The following is a 24,653-nucleotide window of genomic DNA, read 5'->3' as shown; positions in this document are numbered from 1 at the left end:
AAAGTCAGCCTGGCCAAAACAATTGTGTCGAAGCTTTCACCTGCACAAAGAAAAATGTTTGAGGATACATGCTTCGGGCCATGGCTGAAAGTACAACATCCCGGTGGAGATGCGATGTTGACACACCTGTTTCTTCAAACCATGACTAGCGATCTACCAGAGACTATACAACGTCGTGAGGAAGAGATATGGTTTGATTTTCCATCGGCGTATACGTGTTTTGGGCGGGAGGAGTTTTGCTTAATCACCGGTCTACGCTTCGGACACGATGATGTAGGTCGATACACTAGACACATTACCCGCCCATCATGGCTATCTCGGGTTTTTCTTGAGCTGGAGAGGCCGAATCTACACGTAGAAGACCTGACAAGATTGTTGAATAAGAAAGATGGTTTTACTCGGATGGATGACGTCGACGTTGTCCGAGTATGCCTTCTAATTCTTATGCATGCTGGCTTTTTAGGCAGAGAGGCCAAACAACCTATTCCAAATGATCTAATCAAATTGGTAGAAGACCTAAATGCGTGGAACCTGTTTCCGTGGGGCTCGTATTTATGGAAAGCTACATGGAATAAGTTATCGTCTGCCTTGGATGATCGAAAAAGTTTGCATGGCGATGGTTCCAAATACACTTTGACAGGCTTTATTTGGGCCTTTAAGGTAATAAATTTTTATATAATGTTTCCAAAATTATAAGTAATTATTTAACAATTACTAATGTTTGTTATTATATTGTTTGTAGATTTGGATATTTGAGGCCTTTCCCGCCATGAAGACATATGCAATAAAAACTTCAAATGATATTCCCAGGGCTATTTCCTGGAAGAGGAAACGGACCTTGCAATGGGAAGATTTACTACGGTATACGACAATAAATAATGTAAGTTAACATAAATACTACCATATGTTTATAAACAAGTTATTACTAGTACACGTTTAACTTTGTTTGAGTTTTTATATTGTTAGGAGGCCAACACTCATCTACAGAGGCTGACACCCACGGAAGCTGAGCTTGCCACTGATTGGTGGCAAGCTAGTAAGCGTTTTTTTGATGGAACGGTTGATGAGCAGCCTCCACTTCGGGAGCCATCACCTCGCCCAGAGCTATCACCTCACCCAGAGCCATCATCTGATCGACCCGACTATACACCTCCACAACGACAACCATCACCTATTCTGTCACATCATCGAGCCTCTTCTCCACCATCACCGCAAGATAGGCGACCGGCAAAGACGATGAGTTAGGGGAGTTACGTGATGAGGTCAATGCCTTGCGTGAGGAGGTCGGTACTTTACGCAAAGATGATGGTACATGGCGTGTTGAGGTGTCTACATTACGCGGTGAGGTAGCCGCTCTACGTGAGATGGTAGCATCGTTGCAGAATGAGGTTCATACTCTACGCAACGAGGTAAGTTTAAGATTTTTCATACTCGTAATTTATTCGGTTGCTGCCAATACTGCTAAACTGTTTTTGTTAGTATTTGTTTTTGGTTTTGTTTTTGTCTTTTGGTTGAAGTAATGCAATCCATTCAAGTTTCAATTTGCAGAAGAAGAATAGTTTACTTTCGCAACATGAAAATGACTATCGCAACGCGGAAATGGCTATCGCAATGCGAAATGAAAATCGCAACGACAAAATCGCAATGCGAAATGAAATCGCAACACGAAATGAAAATCGCAATGCGATTTGTGTTTCGCGTTGCGATTTTGTCGTTGCGATTTCATTTCGCATTGCGATTTTGTCATTGCGATAGTCATTTCGCATTGCGATTTTGTCGTTGCGATTTCATTTCGCATTGCGATAGCCATTTCCGCGTTGCGATAGTCATTTTTGCGTTGCGATTTTAAGTTTCGTGCTGCGAAAGTAAACTATTCTTCTTCTGGAATGTTTATATATGTTGTCCTTTTAAATGTTTATATAAGTGCTTACTTCTGGAATGTTATCTGAGCATTTTGTGAACTATGATAGAATAATGACTTGGGTGAATACAATGCTAGTTTCAAACATATTTGTCTTTGTTTAATATCATGTCTGTTTATTTAGTGATTTATGTATTAATTTTTTTTAGCGGCCCGATAAGGTGGATGCTTTACGTCGGGTTTTCCTTGCACGACAGAGTTCACGCATCAGACGGCGTGGACGTGCTATTACGTCTTCGTTCACCCCAATGGTGCGAAGACTCCGCAAGAAGAAGCCCGACTCACCTGTCATCCCTCAAGAGTCCCCTCCAATCGTTCAAGAGGTCCCTATCCTCCCTCAAGAGTCCCCCCCCACCGTTCAAGAGGCCACTGTCATCGTTGAAGAGGTCCCTCCCACCATTCCAGAGCCCGATTCACATGGGGTAATATATCGAAGTATTGAGAAACCCCCACCGGTTCCGGACATGATGGATGAGAGTTGTCTCTCGTATGAGTTACCGGCTAGTACCCTTCCGGTATCTGAAGTGGAGAGGAGACAACTACCGGAAACAATTGTGGATAATACCTTTTGGGCTAAGACCGCAGTTGATTTTTATCTACATGAGCGGAGCCAAGGGTGTTACACTGACATAAGCAAACTCAACGATGAAATGTTTTTGTTGCTTGATCGGTCTTGGTGGGGTGTGCTATTAGGGGTTGAAGACAATGGCTATTTCGATGGGGAGGTAAGTATTATATTTGTCTTATATATGATTTTGATTAATTTTTTTAAAAATTAATGTAATTCATTAATATATGTATTTTTTTTGTAAAACAGCATATCGATGCGTGGGTGTCACGTCTACTAATAATAAGGAAGCTTAGGAAAAATAAAAAAAATCGCAATATACAATAATGCCGGCGGTTTTTCACGCAGTTCACTTGAAGAATCAACGAGATGAATCATTTTCGTTGGGCAACGGACAAGCTAAACTTTATCCTGCATGGTGGGAGGTCGATACAGTTAGTGTTTATTTTTTAAATTTTTTAAAGGTGTTCATAAATAAGTGCGCAAATAAATGAATTATTACTTATGATTGCAGGTGTTTATCCCTGTTTTGGAACGTCGTCATTGGCTTCTCGTCCAACTTCAGCTCCCATCCCTGAAGATAATAGTGTATGACAGCATGATAAATTACATATCACTGTCTGATTTGAGAGATATGATCAAGGGATGGAGCTCTCATTTGGCTAAATTCTTGGATGGGATTAATTATTGGACTCATTCTGGACACAAGAAGCCAAAGGAGTTCAATGTCACAGTTGTCAGAGACGAGACCGCGCCACAACAATCGTCGGGAGCCAGAGGGGATTGTGGTCCTCTCGTATGCTTGTGCTTGGCGCGTTTGACGACGGGAAGCACAAAGTTTCTACCTCCCACCGATAGAGATAGAGCTGCAGTAGGCTTGTGGTTTCGGCATTATATGGCTAGAGCAATATATTCGAGACGCTGCCTACCTGCATCCGCCTTATGAAAGTGTCCATTGTTAATTGGTAAGTCAAATGCAAGTTTTGTTAACATATATACTCCTTTTGGTATGAAAATGTTTGGTTAAGTACATATAATTCAATAATTTGCTGTTTGTAGGTTTTAGATATGTAGGAAGTCTTGTTTGAGCAAATGTTTGGTTTCTACAGGTTAATCCTTAAGTGAGCTGCGTGAAATGGATGTACGGGGTCACAAAGTTATTGATTCATTGATTCAATTATTTATAAAGAAATAAGAATTATTATTATTTTTTGATTGTTTAATTGATTTGTAAAAGATGATTTGTAAATGTTGATTTGTTAATTGATGTGTACATAATTCTTATTTGTGCTTGTTTAATTGATTGAAATGTAATAGTTGATTTGTTGATTTTCAATCTGCATTATGTTGAAGGCAAAACAGACTATCGCAACACGAAACTGACTATCGCAACGAGAAAATCGTAATGCGAAATGAAAATCGCAATGCGAAATGAAAATCGCAACGAGAAAATCGCAATGCGATTTTCATTTCGCATTGCGATTTTCTAGTTGCGATAGCTATTTTCGTGTTGCGATTTTTCATTTCGAATTCCGATAGCCAGTTTCGCGTTGCGATAGCCATTTTCACGTTGCGATTTCCCCATTGTGATAGTCAAATGAATGTCTAATAAGTGATAACAACTGAACAGATCATAGCAATGTTCAAACTCAAGTTACTAATACATGCCTAACTGAAAATGTTAAAAGTGCACACATAAAATACACATAATATAACGTTTGCATTTAAAAATTGCATTGCGATAGTCAGTATCGCATTGCGATTTTCCAAATTCCCATTGCGACTTATTCGCATTGCGAATTAGGAAAATCGCAACGCGATACTTACTTTCGCAACGAGATAATATAGAATCGCAATGCGATTTTCAAAGTTCGCAATAGGTTTTAGTTTCGCAACACAAATTTTTTGTGTATATATCTACGCAGAAGCAACAACTCATAACCTAAATCCCTAAATCGCAACTCATTCCATCTCCATCTATCACTCTCACCGGCGACATCCGTTCCTATATCCGTTCCTACATCCTTCCCCATCCGGCAACAGGTCTTAGTTTCGCAGCTCGTTTGTTTAGTAAATTAATTTACAACCATGAAATCATCTAATGTTGATCATGTTTGGATAGATTTGTGTTTTGGAGGGTCATGGGAGAATGTTCATGGTGTTTTACAATATATGCCTTTACCCATGAATCTTCAACTAAAACTGTCATTAAAAAAGTTAACTTATGAAACTCTAATGTTACGTGTTTCAAAGAAATTGAATTTAGAGCCCCTAAGTGGATTTAGGCTATCTTATCAGAGGAATGGTAAAGTTTATTTGTTAACCGACAATGAAGATGTTGAACGATTCATTGCTTACATTAGTGTTTCAAGTGATGATGTACATTGTATGTTGTTGAACCTAGAAGTAGTATTGTTGGGTCAGTAGCGGGTAGTAATCAACTAAGTTTTTCTCAAAACCCACAACCTTTCTCTAATCCAAATCCCAATCAACTTTCAGCACCAAATTTCAGTTTTCGTATTGACCAATTAGACGATGATGAGCCAACAGAAAAAATTATGAGTACTAGTCAGTATTCGAAATTTGATCTTGGTCAATACCCGGACTTTGATATTGGTCAATACTCGGATTTTGATGATGTTGCAGAAGAAGAAACAGACTCTGCGTGTAATGATTTTGATATTGGTCAATACCTGAATTTTGATGATGAAACAACCGTTGCCGAGGAAAATGTTGTTGATTATAATGAGGAGGAAGTGGAGGCTGTGAATGAACATGTTGAACATCCATTCTGTAATTCATATAATCCTGAAGAAGAAAAAGAAGAAGAAAAAGAAGAAGAAAAAGAAGAAGAAAAAGAAGAAGAAAAAGTCCCCGAAGAAAAGAAAATGCCACGGGAGTATAACTGGAATATGCCAGAATTACTTCAGATACCGGAAGAAGAGTTGGTAAAGAAAGCAGTTGATTGTTACACAAAAGTTATTCGTATCAAGAAAGATGATTGTTTTGATACAAAGGAAGACTTGAAGATAGCTTTGTATACGAAATGTGTGGAAGATGGCTATCAACTAAAAGTTAACAAATCAAGCAAAGATCGTTTCGAAACAAGGTGTATGATTGAGAAAAACTGTACGTGCCTTATGATTGCAAAGAGGATAAAAGATTGTGAAATGTTTCAAGTTATGACTTTTATTGATAAACATACATGTTCAAGAACCCAAGTTTTTCCTAACCATAGACAAGCAAACAAAAAGGTGTTGGGTGGTTTTCTGGCTGAGTTAATGTTTTTGAATGGCAGGGTATATCGGGGACATGAAATTATGACTGACATGAATGCTCGGTTCAAGATTAGTATATCATATTCTCAAGCTTGGAGAGCCAAATGTTATGCCTTGGAATTGTTGAGGGGGTCGCCAGAAGCATCGTTTGCCCAACTGCCGGCTTATTGTCACAATTTAAAGCTAAACAATCCTGGGTCGGTAACTCATATCAAAACAGATAGAGATGGATGCTTTGAGTTGCTGTTTATCGCCATTGGTGCTGCGGTTAGTAAATCAATATAATTCTGTTGACTCATTTCTGTTAGTTACATGCATTTCACATTTAAATGATTATATTTCTTGTGTATATTATTTTGTAGATTCGTTCGTTTATTACTTGCATGCGCCCAGTTATTATAGTTGACGGAGCACATTTGAAAGGTCGATACCTTGGAGTAAACTTATTAACAGTAGCCATGGATGCTAACAATGTGATATTGCCAATAGCTTACGGGGTTGGCAAATCTGAAACCTTTGATTCATGGACATGGTTTATGGGGCATCTTAGGGATTGCATAGGTCCTATTAGCAATCTGACAATCATATCCGATAGGGCAAACTCAATTGACAATGCTGATAGAAGGTGTTTCCCAGATGCTTTTCATGGACTTTGTGGTGTTCATTTGTATAGAAATCTAAAATCAAGGTCTACTGGTATAAAAAGCAAAAATGGACATACTGGAAGGCTGTAAAAGCTTATCGGGAAGTGGATTTCAATAAGCATATAAACTGTTTAAGACGTGTTTTGCCTCAGTGTGCTCAAACACTAGAAGATGTCGGGTTTGAAAGATGGTCAAGAGTACATCAACTTGGAGCAAGATATGGTTTCATGACGTCTAATAGTGCAGAATCAATCAACGCTCTAAGTCGTCATTCCCGGAAATTACCTATTACTATGTTAATGGAGTTTTTTCGAGCCTCTATTCAACAGTGGTACTACAAGAAAAGAAACCATGCAGGTATTATTTCTTTGAATTCGTAACTTATCATATATTTTACTAAGTATTATTTATTTAAATTTACAGGAACATTGGAACATCGTGTTACACCATGGACTGAAAAAAAGATAACGAAACGTGTTGTGAAGTCAACGTCATGGAGAGTTGAACCATGTTCAAACACTTTGTTTGAAGTACTGGATAATAACTTAAATGGGCTTGTCGATCTAAATGCAAGGACGTGTAGTTGTATGAAATGGCAAACATCTGGTTATCCGTGTGGCCATGTTATAAAAGTTGCTCTTCATCTAAACCAAGATGATTCAAGCACATACGCTATGGATTGCTACACTACAGAAGTATATCGACAGACTTATTCCGAGATTGTCTACCCTATTCCACATACTTCTGAGTGGGACATACCAGATGACTTACAAACAGTTTTGCCACCAGCCATGGACAGAAGGCTACCTGGCCGACCAAAAAGTCACGATCGTATACCGTCTAAGGGTGAAGAGAAGAAGAGATCGACATGTAGTCGGTGCAAGGAAAGTGGTCATACAAGGTTGACATGTGGATCACCAGTGCCATCACAATCATCTTTTCCTCTACCAAAATATGGATCATCATCAAAATCCAAAGCTCATATGGTGTCAAAAAAAAGGCAATCAAAATCGCAATCATCTTTAAAATCCCAATCACAACTGGCTTCACCTTTTGGGACTGTTAACTTAGGTGATTTTTAAATGTAAATGTTGTATTATGTAGATTTTATGTGTGAACTTTTAACATTTTCAGTTAGGCATGTATTAGTAACTTGAGTTTGAAAATTGCTATGATCTGTTCAGTTGTTATCACTTAATAGGCAATCATCTTAATGTCTATCGCAACGCGGAAATTACTATCGCAATACGAAATGAAAATCGCAACGAGAGAATCGCAATGCGAAATGAAAATCGCAACGATAATTTCGCAATGCGAAATGAAAATCGCAACGAGGGAATCGCAATACGAAATGAAAATCGCAACGCGAATTTAATTTCGCGTTGCGATTTTCATTTCGTGTTGCGATTCTCTCGTTGCGATTTTCATTTCGCATTGCGATAGTACTTTTTGCCTTCAACATAATGCAGATTGAAATCAACAAAATCAACCATTACATTTCAATCAATTAAACAAGCACAAATAAGAATTATTTTAACATCAATTAAACAAATCAACTTTTACAAATCACCTTTTACAAATCAATTAAACAAACAAAAAATAAGCAATAATTATTAGAGAAAATAACACTTCTACTATTGAATCAACTTTTGCAGCCATACATCATTTTCACGCAGCTCACTTCTGAGATTAACCTGCATAAACCAAACATTTGCTCAAACAACACTTTCTACACATCTAAAACATACAAACAGCAAATTATTGAATTATATGTACTTAACCAAACATTTTCAAACCACAAGCCTATAAACATACCAATTATTTATGGACATTTTTATAACGCGGATGCAGGTAGGCAGCGTCTCGTATATATCGATCTAGCCATATAATGTCGAAACCACAAGCCTACTGCAGCTCTATCTATATCGGTGGGAGGTAGATACTTTATACTTCCTATGATCAAACGGTCCAACGCCAAGCATACGAGAGGACCACAATCCCCTCTGGGTCCTTTCGTTTGTTGTGGTGCGGTCTCGTCTCTGCTAACTGTAATATTGAGCTTCTTTGGCTTCTTGTTTCCAGAACGAGTCCAATAATTTATCGCATCCAATAATTTAGCCAAATAAGAGCTCCATCCCTTAATAATATCTCTTAAATCAGCCAATGATATGTAATTTATCATGCTGTCATATACTATTGCCTTAAGGGATGGGATCTAAAGCTCGACGAGAAGCCAATGGTTACGTTCCAAAACAGGGATAAACACCTGCAATCATAAGTAATAATTCATTCATTTGCGCACTTATTTATGAATACCTTTAAACTCAATCTAAAATAAACACTAACCTTATCGCCTCCCACCATGCAGGATAAAGTTTAGCTTGTCTATTGCCCAACGCAAATGATTCATCTCGTTGATTCTTCAAGTGAACAGCGTTAAAAGATGTCGGCATAATTGTATATCGTGTATTTCTTTTATTTTCCTTAAGTTTCCTAATTATTAGAAGACGTGACACCCACGCATCGATATGCTGTTTTACAAAAAAAGACATATATTAGTAACTTACATAAATTTACAAAAAAATAATCAAATTAAAATATAAGAAAAATATAAGACTTACCCCTCCATCGAAATAGCCATTGTCTTCGACCCCTAATAATACGCCCCACCAAGACCGATCAAGCAACAAATAGATATCATCGTTGAGCTTGCATATGTCAGTGAAACACCCCTGGCTTCGCTCATGTAGATAAAAATCAACTACGGTCTTAGCCCAAAGGGTGTTATCCAGAATTGTGTCCGGTAGTTGTTTCCTCTCCACTTCAGATACCGGTATGGTACTGGCCGGTAACTCATACAAGAGCCAACTTGAATCCATCATGTCCGGCACGTCAGAGGGTTTCTCAAGAATCCTACATATGACGCCATGTGAATCGGGCTCTTGAATGGTGGGAGGGACCTCTTCAACGATGACAGTGGCCTCTTGAACTGTGGGAGGGGACTCTCGAGGAATGATAGGGGCCTCTTCAACGATAGGAGTGGACTCTTGAGGGATGACAGTGGCCTCTTGAACGGTGGGAGGGGAATCTCGAGGAATGATAGGGGCCTCTTCAACGATAGGAGTGGACTCTTGAGGGATGACAGGCGAGTCGGGCTTCTTCTTGCGGTGTCTTCACACTATTGGGGTATACGGAGACTTAATAGCACGTGCACGCCGTCTGATGCGTGAACTCTGTCGTGCAAGAAAAACCCGACGTAAAGCATCCACCTTATCGGTCCGCTAAATAATTAAATACAAATATCAGTAAATAAACAGACATGATATTTAAACAATGAAAACAAAGATAAATATATTTCAAACTTTCAACCAAAAGACAAAACAAAGACAAATACTAACTTCACAGTGTTAAAGAATACACAATTTAGCAGAATTGGCAGCAACCGAATAAATTTACTTCAATCAAAAGACAAAACAAAAAGACAAATACTAACTTCACAGTGTTAATAAACAGTTTAGCAGTATTGGCAGCAACCGAATAAATTTACTAAGCAATCTAAGTGAAATGGTTAATTTAAGTGAAATTACGAGTAAATTTATCATCAAGTTAAATATGGAAAATCTTAAACTTACCTCGTTGCGTAGAGTATGAACCTCGTTCTGCAACGATACTACCATCTCACGTAGAGCGGCAACCTCACCACGTAAAGTAGACACCTCCACACGCCATGCACCATCGTTATCGAGTAGAGTACCGATCTCCTCACGCAAGACATTGACCTCATCACGTAACTCCCTTGACTCATCCCGTGGAGGTAGAGAACAGGGAGATAGAAGTCGTGGCATCTTTGCCGGTCGCCTATCATGAGGTGATGGTGGAGAAGAGGCTCGATGATGTGACGGGATATGTGATGGCTCTCGTTGTAGAGGTGTATAGTCGGGTCGATCAGGTGATGGCTCTGGGTGAGGTGATAGCTCTCGAAGTGGAGGAAGTGGAGGCTGCTCATCATTCGTGCCATCAAGAAAACGGTGACTAGCTTGCCACCAATCAGTGGCAAGCTCAGCCTCCGTGGGTGTCAGTCTAATTAATGGAATGTTGGCCTCCTAAAAATATAAAAACTCAAACAAAGTTAAACGTCTACTATTAATAACTTGTTTATATATGATAGTATTTGTGTTAACTTACATTATTTATTGTCGCATATGGTATTAAGTCTTCCCAATCCAACAGACGTTTCCTCTTCCAGGAAATAGCCCTGGGAATATCATTTGAAGTTTTTATTGCATATGTCTTCATGGCGGGAAAGGCCTCGAATATCCAAATCTACAAACAATATAATAACAAACATTAGTAATTGTTAAATAATTAATTATAATTTTGAAAACATTATATAGAAATTCTTACCTTAAAGGCCCAAACAAAGCCTGACAAAGTGTATTTCGACCCATCGCCCCGCAAACTTTTGCGGTCATCAAAGGCAGACGACAACTTAGTCCAGGTAGCTTTCCATATATACGAACCCCACGGAAACAGATTCCATGCATTTAGGTCCTCTACCAATAATATTAGCTCCTGAGGAATAGGTTGTCTGGCCTCTCTACCTAAAAAGCCGGCATACAAAAGTAGTAGAAGGCATACTCGGACAACATCGACGTCATTCATCCGAGTAAAACCATCTTTCTTATTAAACAATTTCTTCATGTCGTCGACGTGTAAGTTCGGCTTCTCTATTGACTCATCAGGAAAAACCCTGGATAACCATGATGGGCGGGTGATATGACGAGTGTATCGGCCTACATCATCGTGTCCGAATCGTAGACCAGTGATTAAGCAGAACTCCTTCCGCCCAAAACAAGTATACGCCGGTGGAAAATGAAACCATATCTCTTCCTCACCACGTTGTATACTGTCGGGTAGATCGCTAGTCATGGTCTGAAGCCACAAATGGGTCAAATTAGCATCTCCACCCGGATGCTGTACTCTCAGCCATGGCCCGAAGCAGGTTTCTTCAAACAATTTTCTTTGTGCAGGTGAAAGCTTCGAAGCAATTGTAGTGGCTAGGCTAACTTTATTCCTTAATGTCAATGAAGCCGAAAAAATTTTCTACAAAAACAATAAACATACCAAGTTAGATATACCAAAAACTACACTGTCAAGATATACCAAAAACAATAAACATAAATAGTAGTTTATTCTTGAAACTAAAATTTGCAACACTGTTTTGTCTTTTGGTTGAAATGAAAATCGCAACGAGATAATGAGAATCGCAATGCGGAAATGACTATCGCAACGAGAGAATCGCAACGCGAAATGACTATCGCGACGAGAGAATCGCAATGCGAAATGAAAATCGCAATGCGATTTTGGTTTCGCGTTGCGATTTTTATTTCGCGTTGCGATTCTCTCGTTGCGATAGTTATTTCCGCGTTGCGATTTTCATTCTCGAAACTATTCTTCTTTTGTATTACTTCAACCAAAAGACAAAACAAAGACAAATACTAACTTCACAGGCTAAACAGTTTAGCAGTATTGGCAGCAATCGAATGAATTTAATAAGAAATCTAAGTGAAATGGTTAATCTATTATTGAAATTACCAGTAAACTTATCATCAATCTCAATATGAAAAACCTAAAATAATGCAAAAATTTCAAAATAAAAATAAAAAAACTAACCCTCGGAGGTTGATTTTCCATTTCTGAATGATTGTGAGGGATTTGTGACTGTGAATGGTTGTGAGGGATTTCTCCGGCGATGGGGACGGAAATCTTCGGAGATGGGGATCGTCGTAGAGAGTGAGAGATGGAGATGGGACTGAGTGTTGTGATTTTGGGTTTGAGGTTATGAGTTGCGATTACTGTGGACGGTTCAGTTTCCGATTTATTAAGAAAAAATTCGTGTTTGGAATTTAAAAAAAAATACGCGCTAATACGAATGGCGCTATGTAAATCGCGTTGCGAAAGTCAGAATCGCGTTGTGAAAGTCAGTATTTCATTGCGATTTTGTATTATCGCATTGCGATAGTAAGTATCACATTGCGATAGTCAGTATCGCATTGCGATTTTCCCAATGCGCGTTGCGATTTACTTATTCGCATTGCGAATTTGGAAAATCGCAACGACACTGTAGACCATCGCAACGCGATTTCCAACTATCGCAACGCGAAATGCAACACGAATTTGCGATAATGGAGATCGCGTTGCGAATTAGCGATCGCATTGCGATTTTGTTGGTCATTTTGGCAAATCCGGAAAAAATTGGTTAAAATCGTATATTATAAGGCATCTTTGGTCACTGAAACGATTTTTTCTAATTTTTATGTTAAACGTTATAAGAAAATGTCATAATTATAATTTAGTTTATGTTTACGGTTATATTTATAAAAATTAACGGTTTTTATAAAAAAGAGTTAGATATGATTTTTAAGTAATGTATTAAGTTTGAGGATTGTGAATAAAGGAAACAAAAATGGAGAGTTTGTCTCTTAAAACTGGACCCGTCACGGTTCCACTAGAAGGTTAGAACTCTGGAAGAGCCAATGACGAGGGTGGCGCGTGAGACTTGTGGGCGTGGGCGTGGTCATGGTCAAAAGAGGGGGAGGCAACGACCAAAGTAAAAATCATTTTATTTCCGCAGAAACCAGAGAGGCCCCTCGACTTCTACGCGAGTTGCTGCCCTCTGCGTTCTTTGTCTCAGCTTTCATCGTACTTCAGTCACGTCAATCACACCTCCATGCGCACGCGTCCCTATGCTTTCGTCGATAGCCTACGCTCTGAGTCGATTTCCACCGTACACGTGTAGGGCGATGAATGGCAGTCTTCTTGTTTTATCAGCATTGTGGGCTTTTCCTCTTCCTCCCACCTTGGGAATCCCCAAAATGCGTTATCACTTTGGGTAATTTTACTCTTATCCCAAAATGTTCGGATACGACACGTGGCGGCCAATGTATGGTGAGTAGGACCCATATGAAACTTGCCAAAAAGAAAACTTGATCGTACGGCTAAGGATGGTCCAGAACTTGTAAATTTCATAATCTCTAGACTCATCTGCATTTATTTTGTACGAACAATGGAAAGCCTCATTCGTCATCGGAGGGGTTACGGTCTTTAACAATGAAAGTGTACGATGAGCAGATTGGAAAAAGTTATATTGATATTTGAATAAATGAGAAAAAGGTAAATTATTATCCGCGATTATTTTGGAAAACTAGATAATTGTGAAATTTACGGGATTGATGAAGTTAACCACAAACAAAATCATTGTAAATGTTGATTACAGAAATAGGTGATATAATTTGGTGATTTATTCTTATTGATTCGAGAAAAAAAATCGTGATAAATCATTTAGGTGATTGAAAGAGATTATGAAATATTTTTTTCAATAAAGAAGATTCATAGCTTTAGCCATGATTGCTTTTAGTATCGGTGTCATACATAATAAATATGGTTGTTAGATAGTAAATTTGGTCACTAGATCATGTGAATTTATCCATTGTTATGTCAAGGATTGTAATTAATAAAGAACATAGAATTAAGATACTTTTAGGAACTCCATAAACTTAAGGTTTGATAGGCAGAGAAATCATTTTCAATTAAATAGACACTAAATTCACTTTAAAGAGAGGACGAAGAGTTTTTTTTTTTAAAAAATAGTATCATCGGTTGTCATCGATGACTATTAACACTGGTTATTCATAACAAACGATGATTGAAATTTGGACAGATAGAAAGAAACATCGAGGAAGGGAAAAAATAGAAAAAAATCAAAGAGAAAATAAAGAGAACAAAAATGATTTTTATAGGATACAAAACGGCAATATCTTTTACGTATTATTTTTACGTAAATTATGCTTTTATAACACGATATCATTTGGTGTTATTTTTCATATCATAACATCATTAATTATTTATCAAAACAGGAACAATTCAAAATTGTAATGATTAAATTAAAAAAAATGAAACTTAAGTGAGCAAAATACAAGTGAGAGTAAAGTTGAATACTAAAATCTAATATTTACCCTAAAACTTATATTTAACATAAGGAACTTGTAAAAGCTTCATTGGGCTAACAGATTGACATGGGCCTATCTGTAACCCCATGATCATTGACAAAAGATGCCCAGAGTCCAAAATACGAACCCCTTTTTCTCTGTTTCAGGGCTCATTTCCTAAATCTGAATCGCATTTTTCGTCGTCGTTTTCGTCCTCTCCGCATTCGAGTGGAAACACCGATCTTCCTGACCGGGATCAATATCGGATCGGTGGCAGGGGTAAGAAATCATGTGTAAATTTTATCAATTTTGTTTTGTTTTTACCTGATTGAACGCTTAAAATTGTTCTCTGAATGTTTCCAGGTTACAATTAACTTCAATTACTTACGACATGTCTAAGGCTCGAGATCCATTTTATATCGTCAAAGAAGAGATTCAATAATCTGTATGTTGGGTCCTTTCCTTTTTACTCTTTCATCGTTGCATCTATTTGATAGTTGTCTTTTGTGGGATTCTCCACTAGTTGATTTTTCTGGGTGTTTTGGTTTAGATTGATAAATTGCAATCAAGTTTTCACCAATGGGAGAGGATTCGTTCTGACGAAGAGCGAGGACATCTCACAAAAGAGCTATTTGCTAATTGTGAGAGCATTGAGTGGCAGGTATTTGGTTTATGTTTCCTGCTTAATTTGGATTGGATTACCAAATGGGAAAATCTATATGATGGAATGATTTATTTTGCATAATATTTATCGATTTTTATCTGATTTGTCACTGCTAAAAGGATTACTTTTTTTATAGGAAGGTAGATGAATTGGATAAAGCTATTTCTGTGGCAGCTAGGGATCCTTCATGGTATGGCATCGAGGAAGTGGAACTTGAAAACCGAAGGAGATGGACAAGCAATGCCCGAACTCAGGTATCAGCTTTAGGGTTTCTAGATATTATCAAAGAGTGAATATTTCAGGAACGTTCATGTGTTTAGTGGTGCAGTGCCGAATTTTTCCTGTTATTATTGGTGGATTTTTTTTATCCGTGAAAATCTTGGGTTTTGCGACACATGGTGAATCTTAATCTTCTACTTTTTCAGTTATGGATCTCTTGTTAAGTTGTATTTCGTTTGATCAGGTGGGAAATGTGAAGAAAGCTGTAGTAGCTGGAAAGGAAACGGTAATTCTGCAAGTGCAGTGCACCGAGAACTGATGAGACTGCCAAATTCTCATCGACCAGATAGATCCAACCTATATAGTGCGGAAGATAATGACGACTTCATAGCATCGGAATCAGATAGACAAATGCTTCTTATAAAGTAAGAGTTTTCTCGAGTTCCCCTGCCCGTTTCTGTTACTATACTGCATTTGTTGTCCAGTTTTGCTATTTTTTTTATTGTTTATCAGTTGTTGGTGTTAGGCAGCAGGATAAGGAGTTGGATGATCTTAGTGCTAGTGTTGAGAGAATAGGAGGTGTCGGACTTACTAACATGAGGAACTTCTTGCACAGGTGAGTACTTGTAGTTCACCTGCCATAATTGGTCGGGTTTACCGGACACCAGAGCTTAAAGCTATTATAGTTGATATGTTTGTATGCTAATATTTTAATCCCTTTGGGGTTTCAGGAGAAGATAATAGATGATTTAGGTAATGAAATGGACAGCACAACAAACCGATTGGATTTTGTTCAGCTGATTGCTCACGATCTACAAGTTACATATTTGGGCTTGTTCCAACTCGAGCTTGTCTTGAATTCCTCATTTGTTTTTCCCTTGCAGAAAAAGGTAACCATGGTTATGAAGAAGGCCAGTGCAAAGGGGCAGTGTATGATGATATTATTTTTGCTAGTTTTGTTCATTATTCTATTCATTCTGGTCTTCTTCAATTGAGAACAGAGATAAAGCTCCGTCTTACGATGTTCATAAGTTGAAGAGGTCTGATTCAGAAATAAAAAAAGGGGCTGTGTTGGTGTGATCTTTAGTGGTGAAAACAGTGAGAATGAAGAAAATTATGTGCTGTGTTTGGAATGGTGGAACTTAGTGTTAGGAGTATATGTAAAGACAGGCATATATTATTGTTGCTGTTTGCTTCTTAATGCAAGAACTATGAACCACAGTGTCTTGGTATTATCATAGCTGCATCATATTATGATTTTTATTTGCCTTTTGATTGTCTACTTGTACGAATGTATTATTTTATGTAAAAGTAAATATGAATTATGTTCAAAAGAATAAATGTGTATGGTGTAAGATCTGTTCGATTTATGTCTCTTTAGTATAAGACGTCCTACTAAAAACGTCTTCTGAATAATCATCTGACGTGGCGTGTCTTTATCAGGAGGATATTAATCCAAAAATTAGTTGACAATGTGTGTTAATATGGAAATTAAATTTTTTTAGAGAGATTCGGATAAAAAAGAGTCCAGGTAAAGAATATTATAATTAAAATAAAGATATTAATTGAATAGAAAAAGAGAAAAATGGAGTCCATTACTAATACTATCTCATCCACATGCGGCTGCAGATATTTTCATCTGCTGTGTATAAGCGCCATATTCGTTTATCCGTTAATCAGGTAAAAACGGTTTCCCATACGACCGCTCGCACAGAATCAAACCCAACGCCACTAAAGCAATTGGCACGAGTTGACTTACACTAGTGTTCAAGAGAGGAAATATGAACATTATCAAAGGGTAATATTTCATCCCGAGTGGACATTCTTAACAGGAATTCTTCAACAAAAAAAATCCTCGAGAGAATTTTCCTTCTTCTTAGCAATACACAATAAAAACTCTAAACACAACATTTATAAAGGACTAAAAATTTAAAAAAATTATATGATACTTTTCACCTCGACATGACTAGTTTCAAAGTGATCGTTGCTTTTGATTGTTGTTCTGTTCTTTGTCCAACGATTATAAAAGGCTAGTTGATTTTAAATGAACTCGTCATGTCGATGAATTTCATTATTTTTTAATTACTTTAAATTAAAGAATTAATTACCTAATTTAAAAAAATATTATTTTAAATGGACTCGTCACGTCGACCTGAATTTTTTTTAGAAAAATATTAAACCCCATAGGATCTACTTACATGGTTCCATTAAACATATCATTTGAGAAAATCGTCATGTTGTCAGGATGAGTTTACTTGCACTGTAACATTTACCGTAAATATCAAAATAAAACTCTCGATGATAGTCCAAATAAGTATACCTCATGGTTTAATTGGCCAATTTTGCCATCGTTTAATGGAGGCTTAAGTATATAAAATGTGCTAAATCTATGTTCATTTTTTTAGTTTAGTGTCTAATATTTATTTCGTTTCAGCTTGGTGTTTAACGTTACAAACATTACTCATTTAGGTGTTTGGGTCATCAATGGAGTTAATTTTCCCGTTAAGTGACATGTGTCGGTAATTTTAAAAAAATTATTTAAAAATTAAAAATTAAAATTATATATATATATATATATATTTTAAAAAGAAAACACAAAAATTAAAATAAACCTAAAGCTTTGAAAACCTTTATTTCAACCCCTAAACCCACGTTGGCTGCCGTCTTTTGCTATCGATGAAGCTCCATCCAACCTATTTTTCCCTCGGTGACCAAAACCCTCATGAAATCGTGACCGAACGATGGCGAATCAATGTTTTATACCCGCAAACACTAGGATGAAAATCGAGATTCCACGCGATTTCGACGGTCGACCAACCGCCAATCAGTCAGAATTTCATATGGATTTTGGACGCGAGGGGAGGAGAGGTCGGGTGGAACTTCGTCGACAACAAAAGATAACGTATGTTTAGGGGTTGAAATGAAGGTTTTCAAATTTTTTGGGTTTATGGTGATATTTTTTAATATTAAAAATATACCAAGTGACATTTTTAATTGATTAACGGCCAAACTCAATGATTCTTCATGACTTGACCTATTTTGAGTAATAAAATAAAATATTAGACACTAAACTAAAATAAAATAAATGTTAGATACTAAACCGAAAAGAAAAGCATAAGTTAAGCAAGCAACTTTTGTATACTTAAGCCTTTAATGAATAAGAAAACGGGATATAAAGTAACGGAACCGAGGAGATCCGTTAAACGAGAATAACCTCTACTATTTTTCTTGGAAATTACTTTAATAAAAAGAGCCATCGAGTCGAGTCTTCTCCAAGTATTTTCTCAGCCTCTCTCAGGTTTTCTCCATTCACTTTTTACACTCATCTAATTTCACTTTCATTTTACCTCTCAGTTTCCCAGTATCCAAACAGAGTACAAAAACCTGGAAAAACCCCAATAAAAGTGCTATTTTTGTTTCTCTTCCTGGTTTTTAATTACGTTAATATTGTTGAAATTTCAGTCTTTCGGTTAAGCTCCATCTTTAAATCACACCAAATGACTGACACTTTAGAGGAAGCCAAGCAAATCGAGAAGCTCTACGAGTTTGGTGAAAGCCTCAACGAGGCCAAAGATAAGTCTCAGGTTGGCGCCTCTTGTTCCCCTCACCCTCTATTCCTAGGATTTAATCGCCCTTTTTTCTAGTTGTAACTTGTCTAATTTGTGATATAGAATGTGAAAGACTATGAAGGGATCATCGATGCCACGAAGACGAGCACAAAGGCGAAGCAATTGGCTGCGCAGCTAATTCCTCGCTTCTTCAAGTTCTTCCCCAACCTCAGCAGCCGTGCTCTTAATGCTCATTTCGATTTGATTGAAGAAGAAGATTTGGCAGTTAGTTCATACTCAATCCACGCACTTTCTTACTATATTTGGTTACTGAAAAATTGGGGGAATTAAAGTGAACTATTACTTTTACTGTGTTGAATCTTATTAGAATTTGGACCTTTTTGTAGGTTCGGGTGCAAGCAATTCGGGGGCTTACTTTATTTTGCAAGGACTCGAAGGAGTATATTTCTAAAATTGTAGACATTTTAGGGCAACTCCTTACTGCTGGTAAAAATGGAATCCTTTTTTTAATTTGTATTATTACGTTATTTTTTTTCAAAGAATGTCTTATAAGTATGTCCAGTGTGTTTAATCTCTTTGATGAACTTTTGTTTCTTGTCTTCTAGAGGAGATTGTGGAGCGTGATGCTGTTCATAAAGCCCTAATGTCTGTGCTGAGGCAGGATGTGAAAGGTAATTTGGCATTCCGATAAAGTCTGGTAAAAGAATGCATTGATTTATTTTAGTAATGTGAAATTTGACTATTAAGTATTGCATGTGACATGTGAGTTCTATAACCAATTTTTTGCAGACTAGAATTTGGTTATACTGCATCTCTTCCAGTTTCCTCTTCTAGGGACTATTAGGTGTTTGGGTTGTCTAGGATAGTTCATGAGCTTTGTGAATAAAACAACTTTGAGGATATACATATAAACTAAAATGCTAAGTTGGATGTACTAGTTATATTGACAAATGTAATCGACCTTTTTTAATATGCTTTCATGTCCTTGTAAAATTTGGCATGAATCAACATGCAGTCTTCATTTTCTGGAATTTTTCTTCCTGGTTTATCCCTTGATGTCTATATTCTCTTGTGAATGCAGAGTCATTGACAACACTATTCAAACACGTTTGGAATGTTGAGGACCCAAGTCCAGATGACACTATCCGTGACAAGGTTTTGTGCTTTATACGTGATAAGGTAAAGACTGCTTCTTCGTTTTCCAATTGTTGCTATCCCGTGCTTTGTTCCCTGATGATGATTGAGGGAGAATCAACTGTGTTTGTAGGTTTTTCCTCTTAAAGCTGAACTCTTAAGACCTCAGGAGGTAATGGAAAGGCATATTACTGATTTAATTAAAAAGGTACACTTTTGATTTCATTGCTTAAGCATTCATCATTGTATCTAGTTTTTCATTCTCCCCCCTGAATTGTGAACTTTCAATAGGAAGATGTAGGATTGATTCTATTTATTTCCATTGCAGAGTTTAGGGGATGTAACTGGAGCTGAATTCAGAATGTTTATGGACTTCTTAAAAAGTTTGAGCATATTTGGGGAGAAAGCTCCTTCTGAGCGCTTGAAGGAACTTATTGAAATAACTGAAGGGCAGGCTGATTTAGACGCACAGTTTGATGTGAGTGCTTCTTTGCTGAATATTGGTTTGGATTTTTCCTTTATGATGCCTGACTTGATTCTTATGGTGTGTTTTGTATAAAGCTACCACTTTTCATAATTTAATGTAGATATTCTTTAGATTTTAGAAAGGTTGTGGGGCCATAAAATATAAAAATAGTTTGCCAGCATTGCCTAGTTGAGTCCACTGTTACACTGCCATTGTATCAACTATCAACTGGCTTTTGTATGCAGGTTTCGGATGCAGATCATATAGATAGGTTGATATCATGTCTGTTCATGGCTATTCCATTTTTCATGGTGAGCACTGATTTGGTATTCCTGAGTATTTGCTTTTGATCCATTAAATATCCTTCCAATATATGAACTTAATTAGCTGTTTTTTTCCCTCTAAATCATTTTACAGAGGGGTGCTTCTTGCAGCAAGTTCCTCAACTACATAAACAAGCACATTTTACCTGTTTTTGATAAGGTATACTAACATCCATCATTACAAAAATTTGACGTGTTAATACATTAGAAGCTCTAGAAATTTACTTAAATATGTTGATGCGAGTCTTGCTCATTTCTATACATCTGAATATTCCCTGAAAGTGGGAAGTTTTTTCTACCAGAATTTATTGAGGAACTCTGCTTTGTTAAGCCACTTGCATGATCCTTTATTTTAAGTAGCTAGTACTGTAGTCAGGAATATGTAACAAAATGTCTGTGTCTTACAGCTTCCAGAGGAGAGAAAACTAGATTTGCTAAAAGGCCTGGCGGAAATTTCTCCTTATACAACACCACAGGATTCACGCCAGATTCTTCCTTCTGTTGTTCAGCTTTTAAAGGTACAGGCATACATTTACGTTTCATATCTTGTTGAATTGTTAGATTTTTATTATATAGTTGTCTCAAGCATGTTATATTATGGATTCTGTTTATTTATGAACCTTTTCTTTCTTTCTCAGAAGTACATGCCTGCGAGGAAGACCGGAGAAGAAACAAACTTTACTTATGTTGAATGCTTGTTGTTTTCATTTCACCATTTAGCTCACAAGGTTTCCGCCTCCTCTCAAATGAACTTTTAAAATAAAATTTTCTTTGTCACCATATATTGTGTAATGCTTATTTGAATATTATTGTTATATAGGCTCCCAATTCCACAAACAGTCTATGTGGTTACAGGATTGTGACCGGTCAACTATCAGATAGGCTTGGGGAGGACTTCTCAGAGTATTATAAGGAGTTCACCGAGAGGTAATTTAGCTTCTTGTCTCCATTATGCTATAGGTTTTACAAAAATTAAAAAAATAACTGGTTCTTTACTTCATACCGTATCTTGACAAAGGTTTTGTCCTGTTTGTAACAGTCAAATTTATTTGTGTTCATGGGATTAGATTTTGGAGATATCTGTGTGATCTGTTCTTTAGTAGTCCAATTTTTTTCTGTTCTTTTCTGTTCCTCAAAATTTGATATATATCCATTGAATCAATGAACCAATTCTGATATTTGCCAATGACTCCTAATTTCTAAGAAAAATAAAAATGCTACAGTCAACCAAATGGACTTAGTATGCTAATGCACAGCAAATTCCTCTAGTGTTGCCAAAGATAGGGCTAATGCATCTTTTATCTTCAACATAGAGGTCTAGCTTGGCTGCAACTAACTTACGGATCAGTCTAGAATGTTCTGATGAAAAAGAAGTATCCTCAAATCTATCATCATCAGATGAATTGTTGTCATATTGCTTATAACGCTTCTTGTTTACTGTTAGTACTTACTTTGTAATGGATGGTGGTCCAGATTGAGTAGTATTGAAGACCTAACGAGGGCCACAATGAAGAAGTTAACTCAAGGAATGGCTGAGCATAATAAAGCAATGGCTGCTGCTAAAACTGATGAAGCAAAGGATAGCATTGTGAGTTTATTCTTAAACTGCCCCATATTTAAGTTTGTTTTCTGCTTCCCTTTTTGACATATATCCTTCATTTTCTGTTTGCAGAAAACTCAAAAGCAGAACACCACAATGGGATTGCGTACCTGCAATAACATTTTAGCCATGACAAAGGTAAAGGAGAGTGAAATTTGTCTTCTAATTTATATAGTGGCTAAACTCTGAGCTGTTTATCTTTTATTATTTACCTGTTCAGCCCTTGCATTCCAAATCACCTGCATTCATTGGAGATAAGAGTGTCAACCTTTCTTGGAAAGAAGCTATAAAACCTTCTGTACCCTCCAATGCAACTGCAACTGGGTAAGTTCCCTGTTTATTTTAAATTCTTGTTTTCTGATTACTGTTATCCTCTTGTATTTTTGGCTTTACACAAAATAAGACCCACATTTTTTTGATGTGGTGATTGATGAAGCATGCATGGCCTATTGGCCTTAATAGAATTAAACCACATAAAATTACATCCATTTTCATGTATGTTTCAAGTGGACTCTGGCTACAGTGTAACCATGACAACACAATTTTAATTGTGCAATTGTTGTGCAGGGTGAAGCGACCTAATGCAGCTAATGGATCTAATAATTTTGCAACAAAGAAGGGCCGTGGAGGTGGTGGTATGCCAAATCAGCTTGTTAATAGAGCATTTGAAGGTATATCTTATGGTGGGAGAGGCGGTGGTGGAAGAGGCAGGGGTAGGGGTAGGGGATGGGGAGGACGTGGAGGAGGAAGAGGCTATCGGTAACTTGAGAGCATGAATCATAGAATGAAGACGATCAGAATTTCGAGACTCTGTTTCTACCTAAAGAACATGCTGAGAAGTCATTGATATGTTAAAACCTACTCTCTTTTCAAGGCAGTTTTGTTTGATACCTGATGCTGATGAGTTTTTAGATTCTTAGTGGACTAACAACAGCCATTGTAGTCCTTTGGAAGTTTGTCTGGCTAGCGTCTGTGATTTGAGTTCCCAATCCTGTCAAATTTTAGTGTATTTGAACAACAAATTTGCATGTTTTTTTTAGTGTGGGGATGGTTGTGTCTTGATGATCGTAAAGTTATAGTGACCTAGTTTATCAAGGATGAGTACTCAGACCTGGTTATGTAGAATCTGACCGTGCTTGTTAAGTTAATTTTGATCTTAAATAAGCATTAAAATCTTTTTCTGCATCATTTTATTTCATTTAGCACAGATTAGTTTGTTTGTCAATTTAGAACCTGCAGCTGCATTTCGATCTCAGCTTCTGCTTGCGATCTCACCTACATTCATATCATAATTTTAACAAAATCTTTACATTACAACAGCTTAAACTAAAAAAATATAACAAATAATTATAATTTAAAGCATATTTATACTATAAATTGAAGTGGCATCACACCCTTTTTATGTTTTAATTAAATTTCTAAAATATTTTCCTTTAGATTTGAACGTTAAGTTACCGTAAACAAATGCATTTTACGAAATTTGAGTTTTTTTTTTTTTTGCGCAAAATTATTTTAAATAATTTCAAAATTATATAATTATGTAAATAATTTAAAAAAATATCACGTCTATAGTATAGTTCTTAAACTTTACATGCAGGTTAAAAAAATAAAATAAAAATTGTATGCCTGTCTCTAAACAAATGAGTAGATTTAAAATATTCTATTACCAATATATAAGAAAATTGAATTCATAAAAGAGAAAATAACCTCATTGACCAAAAATGTCTTATAATATACGATTTTAACCAATTTTTTTTGGATTTGCCAAAATGACCAACTAAATCGCAATGCGATCGATAATTCGCAACGCGATCTCCGGTATCGCAAATCAGTTTCCAGATTCGCAACGCGAACTTCGACTATCGCAATGCGAACTTGGACATCACAATGCGAACTTGGAAATCGCAATGCGATAGTCGAAGTTCGCGTTGCGATTTTCCAAATTCGACTATCGCAACGCGAACTTCGACTATCGCATTGTGATTTACATATTCGAATTGCGATAGTTCAAGTTCGAGTTGCAATTTATTCTAAATTCGTTGCGATAGTCGAAGTTCGCGTTGCGATTTATTCCAAATTCGTTGCGATAGTATTGCATTTGTTTATTAAGAATTTTCTCTAAAAAGATAGTACTCACGCGGACGTGTCGAAGACACGTATTACCACGACCACGATCACGACCACGACCAGAGACGACCCGAGACGAGACGAGACGGACGCGCGAGAGTCCTCCTTGTTCTCTATCACTCAACAAGGAAGTGGGAAAGCTAAGCCTTAAA

General features: G+C 37.0%; 1 protein-coding gene and 1 pseudogene across 1 annotated transcript; both read left to right on the top strand.

Moving 5' to 3' along the window:
- The first annotated feature begins 14,548 nt into the window (after window positions 1–14,548).
- On the top strand, window positions 14,549–16,318 carry LOC120214623 (annotated as a pseudogene).
- Window positions 16,319–18,536: 2,218 nt separating this feature from the next.
- On the top strand, window positions 18,537–23,557 carry LOC120214618 (apoptosis inhibitor 5-like protein API5). Its single transcript, XM_039212468.1, has 16 exons — window positions 18,537–18,866; window positions 18,954–19,115; window positions 19,238–19,337; window positions 19,457–19,522; window positions 19,933–20,030; window positions 20,119–20,193; window positions 20,314–20,463; window positions 20,697–20,762; window positions 20,869–20,934; window positions 21,182–21,292; window positions 21,413–21,502; window positions 21,595–21,701; window positions 22,248–22,362; window positions 22,447–22,512; window positions 22,595–22,698; window positions 22,942–23,557. The coding sequence occupies exons 1-16, from the start codon at window positions 18,780–18,782 to the stop codon at window positions 23,135–23,137; spliced, it is 1,659 nt and encodes a 552-aa protein (XP_039068399.1). The 5' UTR covers window positions 18,537–18,779; the 3' UTR covers window positions 23,138–23,557.
- The last annotated feature ends 1,096 nt before the right edge of the window (window positions 23,558–24,653 follow it).

This window comes from Hibiscus syriacus, unplaced genomic scaffold (genome assembly GCF_006381635.1).
Source record: "Hibiscus syriacus cultivar Baekdansim isolate YM2019G1 unplaced genomic scaffold, ASM638163v2 tig00110078_pilon, whole genome shotgun sequence".
Classification (NCBI taxonomy): Eukaryota; Viridiplantae; Streptophyta; class Magnoliopsida; order Malvales; family Malvaceae; genus Hibiscus; species Hibiscus syriacus.
Note: the sequence above shows the minus strand (reverse complement) of the source record. Positions and strands in the feature narration are given on the sequence as shown.